The 22,171-nt window shown below is 37.8% G+C and overlaps 1 protein-coding gene across 1 annotated transcript; it reads left to right on the forward strand.

Annotated features, from left to right (window-relative positions):
* The first annotated feature begins 4,685 nt into the window (after nucleotides 1-4,685).
* Nucleotides 4,686-20,313, forward strand: faxdc2 (fatty acid hydroxylase domain containing 2). Its single transcript, XM_073479759.1, has 9 exons — nucleotides 4,686-4,747; nucleotides 7,214-7,254; nucleotides 10,446-10,543; nucleotides 11,600-11,703; nucleotides 13,370-13,491; nucleotides 16,394-16,599; nucleotides 17,128-17,233; nucleotides 17,509-17,675; nucleotides 18,835-20,313. The coding sequence occupies exons 1-9, from the start codon at nucleotides 4,732-4,734 to the stop codon at nucleotides 18,989-18,991; spliced, it is 1,017 nt and encodes a 338-aa protein (XP_073335860.1). The 5' UTR covers nucleotides 4,686-4,731; the 3' UTR covers nucleotides 18,992-20,313.
* The last annotated feature ends 1,858 nt before the right edge of the window (nucleotides 20,314-22,171 follow it).

Genomic DNA, 22,171 nt, shown 5'->3' on the forward strand with positions numbered 1-22,171 from the left:
GGAAATTCCGACTCCCGACTTGCAATTGAACGCACCATTAGACCTGTAGTTTCCCCAGTAAACACACCACACTCTTCAGCTGCTTCCTGCCACTTTGCTCATCCGCGGAAAAGCTGTTGTGGTGCAGCGCAAGCGGGTTTCAGAGTACAGCGGTTATGCTTACTGTGTTTACTATCTTAGCTTAGCATGTTAACATTTTATCAATCAACACTCAACGCAGAGTATTTAAGTATAAACCAAACTATTGAACTCATAGTTTTCACCCAATTATGTTTGCAGGTGGAAAAATTACGATTTTTTTCCTCGGAGCACCGTGGATGTCTGTCACGAATGTATCTATGATATCTGTGGGCCTACAAAATACAAACAAACAGGAGGACAATGAGATGAAACTGTGCAGCAGAGGTCAAAGGTTGTGGCAACACAGCTGTAGTCTAAAGCTTTTTAAGCTCAAGCTAAATTTGTGCAGCCCTTATCATGGAATAGGTAACCTTTGAATTCTAACTCAGTTTACTTTAGAGAAGCCAAAACAAGTCTGATCCGCTTCAAGAGAGTAAAACCTGCTGACATGCGTTTATTGTATTTGGTCTTGCCTGCAAAGCTTATATTAGACACGCGTGCAGTGTTCAGCACAGTGTCAGAGGATAGTTTGGTCATTGTGGAGCTTCTGTCTGTTTGTTTCTTCTGAGCGCAAAGATGAAGTCTGTCATTGTTCCAGAAATGTAGTCAGACACTGCAGCACAGATCGTAAATCCCAGAGCAAGAGTGGGACTTAATTTGATTATTGTGACCGTGATTGAATTGTATCTCACCTGGGTGAATCTTTAATTAAATCAGTTTGACCTGTCAGACCTGTACCTGACCCTGCTCGAGGTTTGATTTGACCTAGCTGGATGTTTCAAGTGAAAAATATTATTAAATTGAAAAAATAAAATAAAAAGTTTGGGCAACCTGGCTCGAGCGTCGGACATCTGCAAGGTCTGGGAGTGGAGTGTAGACCAAATCAATCAATTATTTATCAGTTCCAGTTTTTCCCAAGTAATAAAATCAAGGGTTAATATATTCTCAAACTAATTTCTTAAGTCTCTTTCTGCAGAGCATTTTAGGCACTGACATTTTGGTGCTCTGCTGTCTCCTCTGTTTGCCAGGTGTCACAAGATGGGTGCTGCGAAAACACAGGTGTCACTCATAACATTGACGATGTCTCTCCTCTTAAACTGAACCAGCTAAATGGGATTCAGCCATCAGCAAATTTATCATTTACACCTGGAAATTCCTCCAAGACCAAAACCATATGATCTTTTTTGTTGCATTTTCTGAAGTATTGTTGTTCATTATTAAAAATTATAAAAACAAAACAATGCCGACCTTTTTCTTTATGCTTTATATCCCACACACAACACGTTTGTTTACCTAATGTGAGGCTTAACGCTACGTCAGGTCAAATGCGTCCCCTCCTCCTCACACATACTCTTTATTTTGACTTGATGATCACACGGATATTAAGATGAAGAACATCTCTCTTATGTAAAATTCAGAATCTCTCTGAAACTCCACACATGAGTGCACACACAGTTCGGGCTTTACTGCCCCAGTGTGTCTGTGAAGGGAAGCTCATGTGACAGATGTGTGTCAAAATCCTTCAGCACACTGATGCAGTGGCAGGAGCTTCACAGCAGAGGTCAGACCTGAGCTGGCCATTAAAACACTTCAGATACAACACTTGTTTTTGCTCCCGTTTTCACAAATTGAAGTAAAAAATCTGAAAACTTTTTCTGTGCACACACAAAAGGCAAACTTCCATCAAAATTTAAGCATAAATGTATTCAGATCTGTATTACTGAGCACTTAACAGGCGCTCAATCCATCCACCTGACAGGTGTGCCATATCAAGATGATGATTAAACAGCTAACTAGTACGCAGGTGTGCTTTGTACTGGTCACAATAAAATGAAGGGAGTGTTGCGTCGTCATGCTGACTGCAGGAATGTTCATCCGTTTCCTGGGAATTGATTGTTCACTTCACCACCATAAGCCGTTTTTACAGTACTTGAGTAAGTATACTTAGTTACATTCTGCCCCTGAATGATATAAATCAAACCAGAGATACTGAAATTGAAGTTTATGTGGCCAAAAGTATTCAAAGTGACTCTATATAGTCTCCAGTTGCAATAAATTATTATATTATTATATAATTATTGCTGTTTCCATGCAAGCGAGTGAGTCGTGTTGTTGGTTGTATGGATTTATGTGTGAAAATGTTTGTTCTAAGAAATATGCCAACAAATTAATATCAATGAAGGATATGATTATAAAAAGGTACAGTTACGTCCAAATAAAATTAGTTTGGCGCCCCCTCCTGGATGATCTGAAAGTCAAGGCTATGTTATCTCTAAATAGTTATCCTTTAATAAAACAGTATCTGTTCGTGACTAGTTCTTCATGATATAAAATAATTATCCAAAGATACCTTTCATGTGAATTGCTCAATCAGATTCAATGTCATTTGTACAGCATGTGTCATAAAATGTGTCATAAATCTACTAATTACAGCAACAGTTTAGCCTTATGGACAATAAAGAAAGGTAGATGTCTTTATGTGGATAAAAGTGAGGTAACAAATACTTCTATTCTCTCTCCAGCTGAATTCACAGTCATACTAACTTTACATAATGATTATGGTGTTCTGACCACCTGTCTGATAATAATGAATGATGATAGCGGAGCCACATGTTGCAGCAGCAGACAGGTCTGGAGGTTATCTGGGTCAGTGATAGCTGAAGGACATGATTAGCAGGTGTACAGCCTGTAGTCATCAATGTGTTCGTTGTGTAAAGCTGCGGTGGTCGTACAGTCGGTGTATTGTAAATATTACTCAACAGAACATCCAAAACATGTCTTGGAGGAAGAGCTGCTCTGGAGACAGTTGAATTAAACCTCAGTGGGCAAACTGAATATATAACCTTGACTTTTGTCAGTTAACGAAACAATTAATTGCCAAATTGTTCCAGTTCTATGTATATTTCATTGATAGATATTGCTTACATTAATGAAGTTACATTACTCTGCTTCAGTACTTTTAAGGTACATGTACTTTACTCCAGTGTTTCCATTTTCTGCTCCTTTACACTTCCACTTCACTACATTTTGGAGGCAAATATTGTACTGTTTACATTTATTTATTAACTTTAGTTACTCATTACTTTGCAGATTACATGTTGCATCAGTGCCAAAGTAGCACATTATTAAATCAATTTATATTATTGACAATCAAATGAAAAAAATCACTGATAATCTGTCGACCCATACAATACAATATGTAAATATATGTATAATTGTATGTAATGTGTGTATAATTTTACTTTTATTTGTACTTTTTATACATTTATTGTGAGAAAAAATACTTTTGATACTTGAGTACATTTAATATCAGATACTTTAAGATGTCACTATCCCAATGTGCAATCTTTGCATCTCAATGTGCAATAGTGTAAATAATTTTTTTTTTCTGTTTCTTATTGCTATTGTTTATATCATTTCTTCTGCTTTTTTAATTATATTTTCTATATATGTTTCAATTGATGCTCTTTTTTTTGCTGTCCCCTTTGCTGCTGTAAAAATGCAAATTTCGCCGTTGTGGGACTAATAAAGGATAATCTTATTTTATCTTATCTTAAAGGTGGCCTTGTACTCAAGTATGACCTTTGGGTACTATCTACAACGCTGGACAAAAGTACTGTTATACCAGGGGTACACATACTCAGATCCTTAAGTAAAAACAGCTATACAAGACTGTGAAAGTACTCCATTACATGTAAAAGTCGTGCATTGACATTAGCCTATTGCTTCAGCATAAGTACACAAGAAATAACAGCAAACTGTACTAAAAATAATGCAGAAAAATGACCCGTGTTAGTGTTTTACAATCATATATTGGGTTTTTAATACTAATGCATGCATGTGTCATTTGCATTTTATTTACAACGGAAGTTTGCCTTTTATATATTTTACATACAAAACATATAATAAAACGTATCAAACATTATGCTGTTGTTGTCATGTTGTGTACGTTTATTCTAGTTACTAGTAACTAAAGCAGTCACATCGGCCTAAATGTAATCTGTGGCTCTCCTTGAGGTTTCTTCCCTTTTTTTTTCTCATTACGGCAGGTTTTTCCTTACTTGAATAGAGGGTCTAAGGACAGAGGATGTCGTTCACTGCACAGATTGTAAAGCCCACTGAGGCAATGCGATTGTGATTTTGGGCTATATAAATAAAATTGATTTGATTTGATATAGGTGATAAAATAAGCCAAAAAACACTCAAGTAGAGCCTAAAAAATGTGTTTAAGCAGCTGCAGCTATGAGTAAAAACTTATTATAGTATTCTAATAAAAATGTAAGTAGATGTTGTTTGACTGTGTTCTAGTCTCATTTATTGCTCAGATGTTTCTTCTGTAATCCCACCGCACTGACCACCCTCCATGCTGAGTTTCAACCTTCACCTGGTTACATGATGGCGGAGGAGGAGGAGGAGGAGGAGGGGGAGAAAAACACAAACCCCACATCCTCACATCACAGGGGAAGATACCGCCACTTCCGGGTACGGCTTGAGTCAGCTGACCGAGAGTCAGCCAATCAGAAGTCGCTCTCGGTTGTAAATACACGGTCGGTTGTTCGGTGCCTGTTTAAAACCCACAGCAGCGACAGAGACAACAAACCGAGCGCAGACATGACGAGAGTCGGCGGTAAGTCACTGATTTATTACACTGTTAACGTGTCGAGGCAGTCGGTTTGTGTTTAAAACTGTTTGACATCCAAATAATCCAAAAACATAGAAGTTTAAATGTGAGCAGGTGATGTTTTGTATGTATCTTTTAAGAGAAACGCGGCCGCTTTGTTTTCTTTTCAGAAACAGACTATTTTCAGCCAATTTCGACTAGGATATATTACTTTTTATCAATAATCATCCATGCTTTAGTTCATCAGACGACAAACATGCTCCAAATCAAAGCCCAACTGTTATTAGTCAGTCAGCAGCCAGTAATAATATATTATATTCCACTTTCACAGGAAAAAACAAACAAAAAACTATTTTTTTAATGTACTTTATTTGTTTATTTAAAGGATTCCTGGTCCACACTTGACAAATAACACAAATACATAATAACATTAGCTGCATTGATATTATATTAATATAAAATTCATATACAGCTCAAAACCAGTCGACACTACACATACATTCAGGTAATACACAAATTCAAAATCAACATTTATGTATGAGATACAAGAATATAGCTGGGAATTATCTAAAATAGCCTACTTCTAATCAATATTAGGATGTTTTTTTTATATATCCGCTAACACAATAATCGTTAGAGGCAGATTAATCAAGGAGTATGGTCTAGATCTGCTCGGTTTGGAAAGTGTCATGAGATGACTTTTGTTGTGAACTGACGCTATAAAAATAAAGATTGATTGGTTGAATAATGTTTAATGAAGATATCCCCTCAAAACGTTCAGCTTTGGGTCATAATAATAGTTTTTTTCTAGATAAACTAGTTGAAAATTATCACACATCTTTTCTCTGAAATGTCCAGTTTCAGTGTGTGAACTGGTTTCAAGTTTCCACATCACTCCTTTTTCTCAGTTGCACGCTGGAGCACAGTTGTGATGTAATGAAATCCTCTCATACCTGAATTAGGGGTGGGAGTTACCAAAGGCCCCGAGGTAGACTAGTCCAGATACCATGTTATTGCAGTCGTAAAAAAATTGCGATACGCTGAGGTTGCGATAGCGTATTGTTATGTATTATCTTCTTTCAAGTGCAAATTATCTCCCCAATGGAAAACTTTGTCAACATTAATGAGATAACGTTTTTAGTTATCTCATTTCAGTAATTTTTATTGCAGCAGGCTGACAAACTGACCAATGCTGTCATAAAAACTGTCATAAAGGTAGCGTGCACCTGACAAACTGAACTGTATTAACAGTCTACATGCAACTTAACAAAATGCAAAAGTGTGTGAACTTCTATGCTGTAACTTGTACAAAACAGTTATGCCCTAAAGCAAACTTGGGCATCTGAAAGTAAAAGCAAGTGATTTTATTATTCTAGTATCAATGTTTGTATTTACATGTTCAATATTAATAATTTATATAGTGAAAGTTGTGTATCAATCTAATATTACCATGCACAATATTGTGATCCAGTGCTGTGTAGATTTTCCTTCACCACTCCTAATGTAAATGTAATGAACTCAGATTTAAGGTGAGCACAAAGAAACTTTCCCCCTATCAGCTGATGAATGTGAAAACAACCTTTTAGTGTTTTATCTCTGCAAATCCACCATTCTGCATCGTAAAGGTAAAACATTAGATAGACTTTATTTTTCCCACAACGGAGAAGTTCACTTGTTACAACAGCTCAAGATGCAACAAGTACAGGAAGAAGAGTCAGACAAATACGCATAAATAGAAAATAAATAGAAAAAAATAAGATATTTAAGATAAGATAAGATATTTACAAAAAACAAACAAGTGAGTGGAAAGTGATTGTTCAGGTAGTGCTTGAGTTGAACAGTCTGGTGGCTGTGGGGATGAATGATCTGCGTCAAAGTGAAGGAACTATTTTTTGACTAAATATGATTTGGATGAAACTATTATTGCGTTGTATTTTGTGCTGAACCACAAAGAGAGAGACCGAGGGGATGTAGGGCAGGTTGTATCCCCAAGAATTTAACAGAAAAAGTGCTCAGGATGGATTATAATGGGATTATTCTCCAGTATAATCCTCCAGCTGTAAATTTTGCACCAGGCTACACAGCACTCACATGATTATTGTACCATGGAGAGACAAAAAGTAGTCGGAGATGTCTAGATTTCACATTTTTTGCAGCAAAATAGCCTTGAAGTAAGAAATTACATTTGTTCTCTTTAGCTTTGTGAAAAAAATAAGATTTTCATCACAAACTGAACACAAAAGACTTTTATTCTGAAAGCCAGCTGGGATTAGGCCATCTTCCTTTTTCAGTACAGATAGTATTGTCTTCCAAAATGATCCATCTTCAAGAATTTTTTAATTTGTTTTACTTAAATGTTATTTTATATTTATAAGTAAAAGTAGATGATGTGCTTAAATGTTTACTGGAGTTATGAACCTGTTCTAATTCCATCCGGAAAATGAAAATCAACTGTTATTGTTGTGTTTACAGGCACGAGGGAAGCTGCCACAACAAGCAGCAGCAGCAGACAGGTAAGAACATGTAACACCTGTACAAGCGAGCACTCTGGTGTTACCATAATCAAACCGTACAGATTGATGATCAACACAGGCACAGCCCTTTTAGACAATCCATGATGTTGTTTTCTTTACTCGGCTGTCTGGTTTTATCTGTTGGATCACTGCTCCTCTCTTTGTTCAGGGGCAGGGTTGTTTTTGACTTTGAAAAATGGACAAAGGATATTTGCATCTCATGAAATCGAGACACTGTACAGCTGGGGCTTCCTTACTAACACTAGTTAAAGGAACATGGTGTAGGATTTACGGGTGAAATGCCCTCTCTCGAGCCAGTGTTTGGTTTGTCAGTTCTGGGCTACTGTAGAAACATGTCAACATGGCAGACTCAGAGGAAGAGCAGCCACTCCTCAGGTGATTATTTATGCTAAAGAGGCCTTCAGGTGTGTAAAACCTGCGATGAAACCAGCCACCTGAAACTCCATTCATTAGTTACAGCCCATTTGAATCACTGCATCAGAGGCTCTCACATGAAACACATGATCTTTGTATGTCTGAGGCATTTTCAGAAAATTCACATTGGGTCAATATAGGTCAACACTGTTGGCATTATAGTTGGATTAAGCACATATTAGGAGCAAAGATTTGGCATTTCTTAAGTCACATATACTGTAGGAGAAGATCTGGGATGGATGATGTTTTTTGTGTAGTTTGTTGACATGACAAGTTTAGTTTTTCACGAACACGTACTGACCATGAGTGTTATTTTTTGTAGGCATTAGAGTTGAAAGACTGAAAAAGTCATCATGTTGCGACATTTGTAGGGGTTTGCACTAAACAAGCACATTCCCTTACATCTTACATCTATGTTGTGACACATTTGACCTCTTTCTTAATAATTGCAGCTCCTGCTTGGCCATATTGCCTGTATTTGATTGAAAAGATCCCAGAATCTCTCATCTGTCCAAAGCAGAGATTGAGCCCCTTTTTAAAAAAACATGGTTACTCTTTTAAAAGTGTCTATCTCCTCTGTAAATCTACCTGTGAAGCACTCTGTAACACGTGCAGTTTGCTTTTAAAACCCTTGTTACGTAAAGCTGATGTGACTCGGCTCCACCTGACTGCTTTTGTTCCAACCGTTGGCTCCATGAGACCTGTCCTGTTCCTCATGTTGTTCTTTGGGACAGGCTCGACCTGACAAGTTGCATTTTTTTCCATCTATGCAAATTTATTAGGCCCAACATGGAACAAAGGGAGGATTTAAAATAATGGATCACAGTATACACATGATCCTGACAATTGTGTTGCGTCGCGTGCACAATATCTGTGAGTCAGACTGTGTGCGTAGCTGTTGGTATCTTTGAATGAAATAGGTGGAGTGACAGAGAAAGAAATACATTTTTCATGTGAATACACTCGGCTGTTGCGTCCCTGAAGTGTTTTGATCAGGATTGTTTAGGTGACCGTCGTTATGGCTTAACTTCATAGAGATTAGATTGTAGGTAATGAGCTAAATAAAATGTTGCTGATAGTGATTGATAACAAAAAGGATGCATCAGTGATGTTTTAATTGCATGGATGTGTTTGTGCCTCTAGAATAAAGAGCACAGACAGCTGAGTCCTGAGACCAGCTCGACATTTGTCTCACTTTGTTCCCACTGTTGCCATGGCTGAGCCGAGGGGCAGCCGGGGTAAAAGCTGGCATTTTAGAAAGGCCTGCTGAATGTGACATCAATCCCTGGACTTAATTCCCCCGCTGAGTGAACTGATCCAGTTTTCTCTCCGTGTGGCCGGCTCACACTCTGCTTTTACTAAATGCACTACGTTATACAGTTAGTGTTCTTGATAAAAGAATTTCTTTTAACTGGATCATCTGAGGCAGAAGCTTGAATTCATCTACTCTCAAAATCAGATCGAGCGAAATACAATAATTTTATTAAACTTAAACTTTAATCTCTAGGTTTGCACAAAGTCATGAAAGTTTGGAAACTGCTTAATTTTAAATATCATGTTTTTAGGAATATGCTTAGATTCAAATATGCTCCTTGAAAAATGCCTGATTTTGAACAGAATCTAGTGTTTAATCCACACAATCAGTGTGGAAATATAAGTTTTATATTTGAAATGAAACGATCATGTTGTCATATATTGTTTGTTGTCCTGTGGCGTTGAAATTAGCAAGAAGTAAATAATCGTGATCAAATGCACGATCAGAGGCAATATAAACAGCTGGTAGACAATAAAAAGTGACGATATACATTGATTGTTGTGGGTAAAAAATAATCCATCTGTATCATAACAATACAAGATGTGACGATAAAGGCTTAGAGTCTGGAAGGCTTTGTTTAGTTACCGTGAATGTAGAGCCCGACCAATACTCGATTTTTAGGTCTGATGCCAATACTGATATTAGGGAATAGTTCATGATTGATATATCGGTCTATATACACACATTTTGTGCAGTGATCTCTCATATGTGGTTATCACATAACACTTGTGAGAAAGATATGTAACGACACACATCACACATATAAGACAACACGGTGATACAAGCAAGCTGTACTTTCCCCAGAACACACACCATCTTCTTTGGCTAGTGGAGCAAGTGTGCAGCTGTGTCTCTAGGCTAGGCAGAGCGGACGGGCCGGGTGTATGCATGGTGGACTGCCCTTCCCAACACACCAAGCTTGGACGCAGGAAACGTTACTTGGTTTCGGCAAGGCGGGTTTTGCCCAGAGACACTCTGGCAGCGAAGAGAGGCTCTGGAGGACTGAAAGCAGCAGCAGTTTGGTCAGGAGGAACTGCGACAGCCAAAAAGTTGCCGTGTTTAAAAAGCTGAACGTGTTAGTTTCACTGTCTTCCAACAGTGATATGCTTTTGATCCACACGAAGGATAAAAGAGGCACGTTACTGATTTACGTTGCTCTTCAATCTCTCTTTCTCCAACATGATATATTATCTTTATGCAGCCTCATGGTGCTAAACGTCTCAGTCCTTGTTCTTGTTTCGTGTAGATCAGCGTTTCACATCCAGCTGACTAAACCTCAGAAGCCACAGTGCTGATTTCAGTAACCATCTCACAGTTATTTTAGAGACACTTCTTCACCCCGAGACATTTCTGTGGGAAATGCTGATCATGAGATTGCAAAGTATCATCAGAGTTCACAGAGAGGTTCACACACACTCATTGTTGCTTTTCCTCTGTGCAGGAGGGCCCTGGAGGACTTTGGGACTCTGTGAAGAAAGCTACGTTTGTCATCGGATCTGGAATCTTATTCTTGGCTGCATTCGGCAACTCGCTGACATGGTAGGATTTTCTTACAAATTACAGTATTGCAGTGCAACAAACCTGACAGGCAGTCTGAGCTGTCCAAATTATACTCAGTTTGATCAGGTCAGGTTTGGTGCTGTTTCACAGCCACTATGAGTCTGTGAGTCAATATTGTTTCTTATATCCAGGTGAATCCCAATGGATGTGCGTGTACTCAGTATCTACGTTTTAAATTCTACCATATTTGTGTCTCAAGAACGCCTACAGGGAATTTCTTAAATGTGGCACAGACGTGATGATATTTTATATCCAAACGGTCAAAGGTTAACTTCACTGTAACATCAGAATGTTCTGAAGAAAATAAATCAAGAATAGCAACTTGACTGGTGCACAGAGGCGAACAACCCTGAAGTGGAAATTCTAGTTTTCTTTGTTATGCTGAAGTTTGAACTCCTGTGACTGAACAACAATACATATCAACAATTGCTAACTTTCCTCCATCTTGTCCATTCTGGGTTTTTTTTTTTTCTGCCCTCCATCTGAATTTCACGCATCATCGGAATGACGTGACTGCAAACAAAATAGTATCCGTGAGGAATATTAAGATAGGGTGCTCGGGTGGGTCTGGGTAGGTCGATAAGACCCTTTACAGAGTAGAACTGGGCTCATTAGGACTGAACAAAGTACAGGAAAACACAGGGTCAACAAGACAATGTGTGACACGACCCAACAGGACATGAAGTAACCTCTCAGGAGAGGGCGCGACATGACTTAAAATGACTGGATGCAACACGGAACGATTTTTTTCCAGGTGGTTTCTATCATGTTCTGGATGTTTGGTTTGTTAGGATGTGGTCGAGTGTTTGTCACAGTGTTAATTATGATTGTGGCAGTTGCTAATAGCATCTGTGGACAGTTTGTAGGTCATTAATAGATGGTTCTCAGGTGGCTCTGAACTCTCATAACTTTATTTTAAATCAGGTGAGAGTCTGTGAGAGAGTGGACATTCGGGCTGGGCTGAGTTCTCTAGAAGAAAAGCTTAAAGAACAACAGTATGGTGAACTTGACATTTGACTATGATTCCTCCTGCAGGCATCTTCAGAGATTCTGGGGAGCTTCAGGAGATTTCTGGCAGGACCTGTGGACCAAGCTGTACTTGAAGTTTGAGGGTCATGATGCTGCTTTGTTCTACCTCGGTAAGGAACGATGACGGGTTTTCTTGTCCAAAACCTTACTCAATTTTCTGTATAGGAAAGTTTTGCAACCAGCAGACTATCATTCACAGTTAATAACAGAGCTGTCTTTTGTCAGGACAAATCAAGAACAACGATCTGTTTCCTAAATGACAGCATCAATGACCTGTTTTGTATCAATTCACACTGTGTACTGGTGATAAACACTCAGACATCGTGGCTTCGTGCATCCAAATCGCTCTCTAACCGTGCCTTTAGAGAAACTTTTCACAGTAGTACCGCGAAATATTTTTAATGAACTTTACAATGAGATTACCCGCATGATTGCATCCCCCTAAAACACAACCCAGGCTTTGTTTTAAGCTGCACAGAAGGATACTTAATTTGGTACCAGCCACAGAGGAAATAGCTGGTTTGTGTAGCCTTGAGAACACTTGTTCTGTTCTGCATATGAAGTCGTGACCTCCGGTGTCGACTTACTCACTTTTATGATGCAGCCTTCGTGTTGTTGTTGTGTAATGAACCGGCCGGCTGTTTTGCACATCGGAAGATATTCCTCAATCAGATATTATCTATGTAGGACATTATGTGCTGCCGTTAAGGTGTTGTTGTTTTTTTCCGAACTGATTTATGTGTAATGCATGGAGGTTAATCAAAAAAGCACAGAGAAAGTCATACGTGGTGTAATAAAAAATTAATCCACAAGGTGCAACCCTGTTAGATGTTAATCACCCGAGACTGCTGGAACACAAAAGTCTTATTCTTACAGTCAGCCCAAAAATAAAAAGCTGAAGTCTGGGCTTTTTCTAGAAAATATAAGCAGGTTGTCTGAAGCATTTATCGCGACATACTAACAACAGGTTTCTTCTTTGCAAAAAGGACTCAGACACCAAGACAGATGAAAAAAAACAAAATAAGAGCTTTAATAACGAAGGCTGAAGGCAAGCAACACAACTGACCAAAACAGGCTGGAGAAAATCCAAAGCCCTGAGGAGAAATACAAAAGTACATGAAGTACAAACCAGGATGAAGTTCAGCGAACGCTGGCAGAAGTGCAAAACACACAAGAGGTGCACACAGCAATATCAGGAACAAAACAAACTGACAACAAGTGAAGGAACGCACGAACACAAGGACTAATTCATTAATGAAACAAAGGTGAACAGGAAGAAATGTAGGAACAAAAAGACAAAGGCAGGAAGTGTAAAGCAAAACATGATACACAAAGATGAACCCTACAAAATAACTTGAAAAACTGAAAGCCAGAACCATGATAACTTTAATGAATACTAAACAAAAACACATCTGTAGTCACTGGCTGCCTCCTGACTTAGTCTCTTTGGTTTAAAACTTCGATCTCCAACATGTTAATGTGCTTTTTCGTTCCCATCCATCCCTTTTTTAAAACATGCAAATATTATTTTATTATTTCGAATTTTATTGGATGCATGTTGTTAAAAGAAAAAAAAGAATGAGTAGGGAAAGATTTCAAGTCATGTGTGTTAACTGATTGCAGACTTCGAATGCTCTCTGTTACTGCAGGACTTTTTCTTCAAAGTTGGTGAAATGTTCTCAACTGTCGTCAAGTCGTTTCCAGCCTTTGCTGAAATATTCAGTCATTGTCTGTCATGTCGTCCCTCTGAGTCTGTGGCCTTGTTTGTCTCGACAGGGACGATGTTGTTTCCCCCTCTGGCGTTCTGGGTGACGAACGGCCTGCTGCTGTTGGTGGACATCACCGGCAAACCCGCCTTCATCACTCGCTACCGCATCCAGGTGGACAAGAATAACCCGGTATGTCCATTATCACAGTATCTCCTTCACTTTATGAAGATTTTAAGCTTCAGTTATTTCTTTCTTATCCAATACAGTGTCTGTAAATGGTTCTTTTCTTTGATATCATATATCATCATATAATCATAAAGATGATGATGAAATAAATGAGAAAAAGGAAAATAAAAAAGTTAGTATGATGATATAAATACATACGCGCACACACAGTATCTATGTACAGGCAGATCAGCTTCTTCTACAAACTTCTGAAGCGGTTTTGTTTGTTTTTGAAGCTGTTATTTGCCGCCAGTGTTGAGTGTTCAGAATAAAAATAATTATATGTACTGTGGGATGATAAATGTGTCTACTCTCATCCCCTCACCTTGTTTCCCCTTACCCGCCTTGTTAAACTGAGAATCAATTGATGGATAATTAATTAAAATTAGCTTTATTGTTTAGTCGATAAATCTTCTTTTATTGCTCATTTTATAAGAGAACAAGCTGTTAGATATAATTGGGAAATACAGCTGTAGTCACATCACTGGCATCAGAATAATTATCGTGATGTATAAAAGGAAATAAAATCAGGAAATAAATGAATAAAATTAAATGGTGCCAAAGAACATTATGTTTTTTGTTTCCTTATTTATTCAAACATTTGTGAATTCTTTATATTTTATTCATACACACATTTCCACATTGACAGATTTATTTATATATGTATTTATTTTTCCATTTATTTGTGTATTTATTCAATTATGACGTCACGTTCGAGCCCTAAAAACCTTTTTTTTTTTGGCTTTGTCTTGAATATTCAGATCAATTGTTCTGGGTAATCCTGCATATGTGCAAATTAGAAATAAAGTGATAGATTTTTTTTAATTAAGAAGACAAATCATTTAGTCCCAGAAATCTTTTAACAGATCAAAAATCAACACACATAAGTAGATTTTACATATAAAAACACAACAGTTATGACATGCAAACATACATATAATAAATTACACACTGCGAAATATACAAATACAGCAGCACAGAGCACTTCAGTGTGTGCGTGAACACATGAATGACCCTCAGTGCTGCTGATGTGACGTGTCCACCTGTCCGTCTGACCAAAGTCCTCCCACTGTGTTTGATTATCAGATGTTGACAGACGCTGCAGAGATAAACACTGACACTACTGATAACCAGAGCTGGAAGGTTTCTCTTTAAATGTAATCGGATTATTGATTACCTTTCAGAGATTATAACCAGGACCACAGGAAGCTCATGTTCATATCATCCATAAGCCATACATCCTGCAGCTGACAGACACAGTTTTGTTCGCACAGTTTGTGGCGAATATAAATCAACACAACATTTGTACTCGGCTCGTAAAACTTTATATCGCCTGCGATGATATAATGTGCCGAGCCATCGCGTGTGTCCTGGAGGCGTTTTTTATGGCCGAGAATAACCGTCTGAACTTTTGGTAATAAACATGTCAGGACATGCTGCAACTTCAGACACGCTGCTTCATCAGGGGAATCTATCAGTGTGTCTTAGATTCAGTGATTTGAATTGAGTGTCAGACACCTTTGATACAACTTTTATTATTTCAAAATCGTCCAGAGAACACAGTGAAGGGTCAAAAATTAAAAAAACAACCAAACACAGAGTGAGTGTCACTGCCCCACATCATGTGTGTTTACCAAAGTACAAAAAAACTGCCTAAAAATAAAACTTTTTCACAACAGACATTTTGTCACAGCAGTGGTGGAGTGTAACTAAGTACATTTAATAAAAGTAAGTAAATTCAAGTTATGTATACTTTAGTATTTTCCATTTTGTGCATCTCTATACTTTATGGTTTGTGTTGGTATATATTTATTTAAATATTTAAAAAAAAACATATTTATGTATTCTTTGCATATAAATTACTTAAAAAATAAAGGGATAAAACAAATAAATGGCACTATATAAGATTTTTTTTAAATATACAGAAAAAGTGAGTAATTTAGATTCAATGAAGAAATTAATTTAGTAGAAAAAAATAGAAATAAATACATAACTACAGTATATGATTTCCACATTTTATTTATCCTTTTATTTTTATGTATATTTCTACAGTTTTTATTTAGTTATTAACAGCCAAGACAGTGACGGCTGGTTCCACATTTGTTCACGTATTATTTTACAGATTTATTCATTTTTATGGCACGTCTATGACTATAACAACTGTGCATGTCCAAATTTAAGTTCAAATCCAGATTAAGTTTTGCTTTGCTTTGACTCAATAAATAGTTACAAGTAAACAAAATGGTGGTTTAAGGAGAAAACACAGGTGTGAATTAATCAAATGAAGGAAGGCTCAATTCCATTTTACTTGCTTGCTTGAATAAAAGGGACCCGATGTAATGTTATTATTCCTGCTGTGTCACGCCAAAATGTCCACTGTGAAAAAGGCCTTTTTTTTCAGTTGTTGTCTTTACTTTGTTAACACGTGTAATTACCAAACAGCACTTTACTGTAACTGTGCAAAAGTTCATGTGTGTCCACTTCAGACATACATGTTCTCACACAAACGCCCATCATGACACGTCCCTGTGTTTATGACCAGGGTCCAAAGTTTTAACGGTAAAAAGTCAAGTTGCCTGTTATTTACACAAAAACTGGAGATATTGTTATCCGTTATGTGAAGGTGATAATTTAGAAATGGTGTTAAATAAGTTTTAAGATGAGCCTTAAAACTTGTCAAAGACGATGACAACCAAATATACTCCAGAAGTAAACATTTAATCCTCCAGACTGCATCTAAACACCCGACTTCAGCACCACTTACATCTCATTTCTTCAAGAAAAAGCACTCCAACACTGACGACACTGAAAATGAACGCGATGTAAATCGAGTACGTGTCTCTCTGACTCCTTCCTCGTCCTCCAGGTGGATCCAGCGAAGCTCCGCAGTGCACTCAAGACGGTCATCTTCAACCAGGTGGTCATCTCTGGGTCCATGGTGGTGGCGGCTTACTACCTGATGAGCATGAGAGGGAACCCCTGTGGCCCCGAGCTGCCCACCTTCCACTGGGCCCTGATGGAGCTGGCTTTCTTCTCCCTCGTGGAGGAAATCATGTTTTACTATTCACACAGGTTCGGATCATTGATACTACGATTTACTGACATTTCAAAGTGATACTTCTTCCTCATTTGAGATTCTTCATTGGAGCACTGGAGGTTACACATTACTGCCACCTAGTGGTAAGAGTGAAGAGTGAATATGAAGACAACAAGAAAAGAAAGAACAAGAAAGAAATCATAGAAGATCCAAAACATAAAATTTAGAACAACATTAAATAATTAAAAATAAAACCGGTAGAGTTCATGTATTTGTCGTTTTACAACACCTGGGTTGTAAAACAAAACCGACAATAAATGGAATAGTAGACAAATAGTAATAGACAAAATACCATCAAGTAACGATCAAGATAAATAAATGAAAATACATTTTTTTTAAAATGGGTCTTAGAGAGATTTAAAAGAAGTTTCTGAAAACAACATCATCATTTTATTATTGGTATTGTGAGCATGTTAGCATGCTGATGTTAGCATTTAGCTCAAAGCTCCACTCAGCCCTAACTCGTAATTTTTTTCTGACCCTCATCGTCTCTTTCCTCTCAGGCTGTTCCACCATCCGAGCCTCTACAAGCATTACCACAAACAGCACCACGAGTGGACCGCTCCCATCGGAGTCGTCTCCATCTACGCTCATCCTCTGGAGCACATGGTAAATGATCCTGTAGATTTGAGCATCGTAGTCGAAATACGCTAAATGATTTAAAGAGAACGATGCCCTTGATTTGGATTGTGGAGGATGAGCGAGAGTCTGTTCAGATTGTCTCCTCGTTGAGTCACAGAGCAGCTGCAGCTGTCACAAATAAATCAATCAGGCGTCACTTTCACATCTGGAATCTGAACAAACCTGATTCTGAAAATCACTTTCACAGTTTCAACCCTGAATGACTGAATGAAAACACGTTTGTTGTTCCTCTTCGCTGTCAGCTCTCCAACATGCTGCCGGTGGCAATGGGGCCGGTGATCCTGGGCTCCCACGTGACCACCACCACCATGTGGTACTGCCTGGCTCTGGTCAGCACCACCATCTCCCACTGTGGATACCACCTGCCGTTCCTGCCTTCCCCTGAGTTCCACGACTTCCACCATCTCAGGTGAGTCCACCTGTCCTCTCTCGTTGTTTGCATTTATCTTGTGAAAGACTGTAAGTCTGTTGTTCACTGTACCATCCCATTCTCGAGAAAGAAATTCTTTAAATTTGACACAGACTGTCATCGATCCATCAACTGTGTCTCAAGGATGAACTGATTAGATTTGGTGGTCAAAGGTCACTGTGACCTAACAAAACACATTTTCGGCCATCACTCAACGATTCATATGACAATTGCGACAAAATTTTACACAAAAGTCTGACAGGATAAAGTGATGTTTTGTACCCAAAAAGTCAAAGGTCAACTTCACTGTGACATCATAATGTTCTGCAATAAACTGGTCATTATTCAAGGAACACGTTGAGGCTTTCAACCACTGGGCAGTAATTCAAGTTATTTTGTAAAATCCAGGAACATATCAGTGTCGAAGGCTAAAAAAACATCTGTAGTTAAACATTTCTTCTTCTTTGTTTTGCTCAAAGAGAATAATGAACAATACAATTGCAATTTCTTTACATTTTCCCCTCTTTCTCTTCACGCTCGTCTCAGAAGGACCTAAATAACTATAAACTGTGGTGCTCAGCATCTTCTTGCAACAAAAAACCCCAAGTTAGTCGTCTCTCAATACTTGTCGACTTCCCAACAAACTCGTTGCTCTCAGCTTCTACTGAAGACGTACGTCTTTACTGAACGGTCACAAGGTGCCCTGTCTCTCTCTGGAGCTGATCTGTGTAATAATAAAGGCTTATATGCAAATATATATTATTAATTATATACTGTTTTGTCCTGAAACAACTGGGCATTAGCTTTAAACTGTAAATAACTGTTACAGAATACTTTAAGGATATTCTACACGTGAAAGGTGTATAAATGACGACGTTTAATTAATTACTGTAAACTGGAAAGTTACCACAAAGAGAAAAGTTTTTAAGAATGTCACCATCTTATCGTTTCCCCTCCGAGATATCGTAGATTCATGTTCGTAGATGGTTGTAATATCCAGAGCGGCAACAATGAATCGATTTGCTATAAGTAAAATAGTTGGTGATTAATTTATCTGTTTGAGTAATTTTTTTGAGAACTAAATATTCAAATTTCTGTGATTCCAGCATCTTTAATGTGATTATTTTCTCATTTCTCTCTTTATCTTTTATCTATCCAGGTTCAACCAGTGTTTCGGGGTCTTCGGTGTCCTCGACCGGCTCCACGGCACCGACGCCAAGTTCAGGGTTACCAAGCAGTACGAGCGCCACACGCTCCTCACCAGCTTCACCCCTCTGAACGAGAGCATCCCCGACACACCCAAGAAGGGCCAGTGATGACCTGCGACCCCTGACCTTTTAACCTCAGGCCCACGCCTTGGCCAAGTTTGGGATCAGCTCCCGATGCATCTTAAAATGACTGTTATGATTACTTTAATCCAGGAATAACCTGTCGACCAGGAAAGTCTCCCCACACTCTCACCAACGTCACTTTTTATTTTTTTCCAAGTATGTTGCGATGTTGCACTGTCCGATGTTGCACTATATCTGACATGCAGATTTCATGCAGGTTTTTAAAAAAAACCCTCCCATAATATCATCGTCCTGTGACCTGGAAGTTTGATATTGTAGGTCGTGATTTAGCTCAAGGATGGTGATAAAGCAGAGCAGTCAGGGTTATTTTTCTATGAAAATTAAAATGTGAATATAACCGGAGGGAGGGGTTTGCCAGGAAAAGAAAATATGAAGGTTATCCATTATAATAAAAAACAAAAATAAAGAGAAAGTTAATTATGAGTGAAAAAGTCACAGGTTCTTTTTCTTTTTAATGTTTTTTAAATCATGAATAACTTTTTATCCACTTTATCGCACTTTCTTGTGTTTGCATTTCCTTCATACTTTCAAATTCAAGGATTTTGTTTGAAGTCTAAGGCAAATCAAATCATAAACAAGTAGCTTGTGTATCGTACAGATCCCTGCTGAGGAATATGGAGGTTGATGAAAGTGAAAACAAATCATTATTAAGCGTGATGAGGCTCAACGGCAGTCAGTGTGAGAGCATCCTGCCATCTCTTCCCATGAAATCTCATGTTTTAGACCTCATAGCTCGTGCTGACACAAATCAAACTTTAACTGCCATAGGAAGCTCCAGGTATAATCACCCGACATGTTGTCAGAAAGCGTCCAACAATCCTGAACAATGAGAGCAAACTCTGGTTTCAGTTGAGATTAAACCTCATGGCGGTGATGTTTATCATCCCCCGGCCCCACAGACTTGTTTTTAAAATGATCGTGTTTGGAAGACGGCCACTAAATGACACGTGTTTACTTTTCTTAATTAGTCTTAGCTTTTACGTTAGTGTCTATTTAGTCTCCGTTTACGTAGTAATTCTTTATAAACACATTTTGTATTTTAAGCAGTGTTTAGTGACAGACTCGGGCTCTTCTGCTGCTCAGACAGAAGACACATTTGCACTTTTCATTTGTTTCTGTGGCACTTAAAGACATTCTTGAATGTTAGATGTGTCTGTGTGTTTTACAGGAGGCCTCAGTAATGGTTGTATGATAAGAAATGAATGTTAAAGGAGAGATCTACTGTGATTGAGACAATGTAACAATGTTTAAACTGGACTGTTTAATATTAAAACATTTTAAGAAAAGATTTCTTGTTTTTTCTCTACTCAAAAGCAAAACTTGATGATTGAAAGGGATGATCGACATTTTTATTATCAGCAGTTTATTAGTAACAGTGGAATTATAGCTACAGAAGCCCTAAGGGACGAGTGAGGACATTTTTTTTCTGGTGATGAGTCTGATCTAAATTGTTTTAAATGGGACTTAAACTATATTAATGTTTTCTTCCAGGCGAGTTTCAAAGAAGACAATTAGGAAAAATTTGCCTTACACTTTTTTTTCTCTTCCCAAAAGGTTTTTCACTTAGTTTTACACAAGTAAAAAAAAATTCTCCTGGAATTTATTTTCAGATAAATTTTTTCTGTTTCCCTCTGTGAAAATGTGATTTAAATAAATAAAATTCCCCAGAGGAAGAAAATGTGTTTCATTTGTGAAACCAAGTGAAAAAACTTTTCTAAATAAAGCCTTACAAAAAAAGAGTGTGTAGTAGATGTCTCCTCCTCCTGGAATGCTTTTTTCCCCTAAAGATTTTTTTTCCCATCTGTAAAAACGTGAAAAATGTTGGAAAAATTAACCTTTTTCTTCACAAATGAAAAAAATTATGAGGAATTTTTTTTCCTCCTCAAAATGCAAAGAAAGTACCAGGTGGAAAAAAAAGTGTTTTTTTGTTACTGTTTTTTTCAGGACAATTTTTTTCTTCTTTTTTTTTTTTTTGCATGTGTGAAACCAGGTGAAAAAAAGATTTTGGCAGCAAAATAAAAATAATTTCTAATGCTTTTTTTAAAGAGAAAAAACTGTTTTTTCATTTGTGAAAACTACTGAAAAAAATTCTCTTGGAATTTGTAATTTTTATGTCCTGAATTGTTGTTTTCATCTGTGAAAATGTGATGCTTCCTTTTTTTTCCAGAGGAAGAAAACATTTCCATTCATGAAATCAAGTGAAAAAAAAAAAAAAAAATCAGGGGAAATTATTCTTTTCCCCAGGAGGAAAATGGATTTTTGTTGTTTTCTTTCTGAATTTTTTTCCAGAGGAAAAACAAAAGTTTTTCATTTGTGAAACCCAGTGAAAAAAATGTTTCTGAAGAATTTTTTTTCCTAGTAAGAAAAACATCAAGAATGTTTGTTTTAAAGCAGCACTAGGTAGTTTTTCGATCTTAAAATAATGTTTCTAAACTCAGTTAAGTGGTAGAAAAATGGTCAATAGGATGAACGGTGACGCCTCTGCAGCCTCAGGGGGGTCGCACCGGCAGAAGCCGCACTGTGTAACTTCCCAGATCGGGTAGGAACCTATCTGACGTAAAGACGTCTAGTGCGACCTGCTTTACGGCATATGTCACGTTTATTCATCGGTGGATTTAGCCAGCAGCTACTTGGATTTTTCGTAAACCAACGCCATGGCCGAGCCAGCTAAAAAAGCCAAGAAGGTATTGTCTGAGGAGGCGAAGAAAAGAAAAAGAGAAAGTGATATAACATGAGCCCGGACACGGATAAATATTAGACCAGCTTACACTCGGTGGCACGAGCTGAGAGAAGAAATGGTTTTCAAGGCTGATGGCGACCTAGCTTTGATGCTACTGGATTTGTAAGCCATATATTACATACATACATATTTATTATCTTACCGACTTTTACTTTGAGTTGATTTGTTGTTACGTGGTGTTCATTGGGGCTCTATTTGTCCACAGTTTATAACCGTAGTAAAGCCGGGAGATAATCTAATGCTGTCCGTTTCAATAGCTTGCACGTTTTCATGTAGTTACTGTAAACGATGACTAACTTACTAAAACACTATGCACGTCTTGTCTTGAAAAGTTGCGGACTCCTAAATTCATGTAGATAATCAACGTAATTGTTGAACAGTGTGGTCGGGAGGTAACGTTAGCA

The sequence above is a fragment of the Pagrus major genome, chromosome 13 (assembly GCF_040436345.1).
Source record: "Pagrus major chromosome 13, Pma_NU_1.0".
Taxonomy (NCBI): Eukaryota; Metazoa; Chordata; class Actinopteri; order Spariformes; family Sparidae; genus Pagrus; species Pagrus major.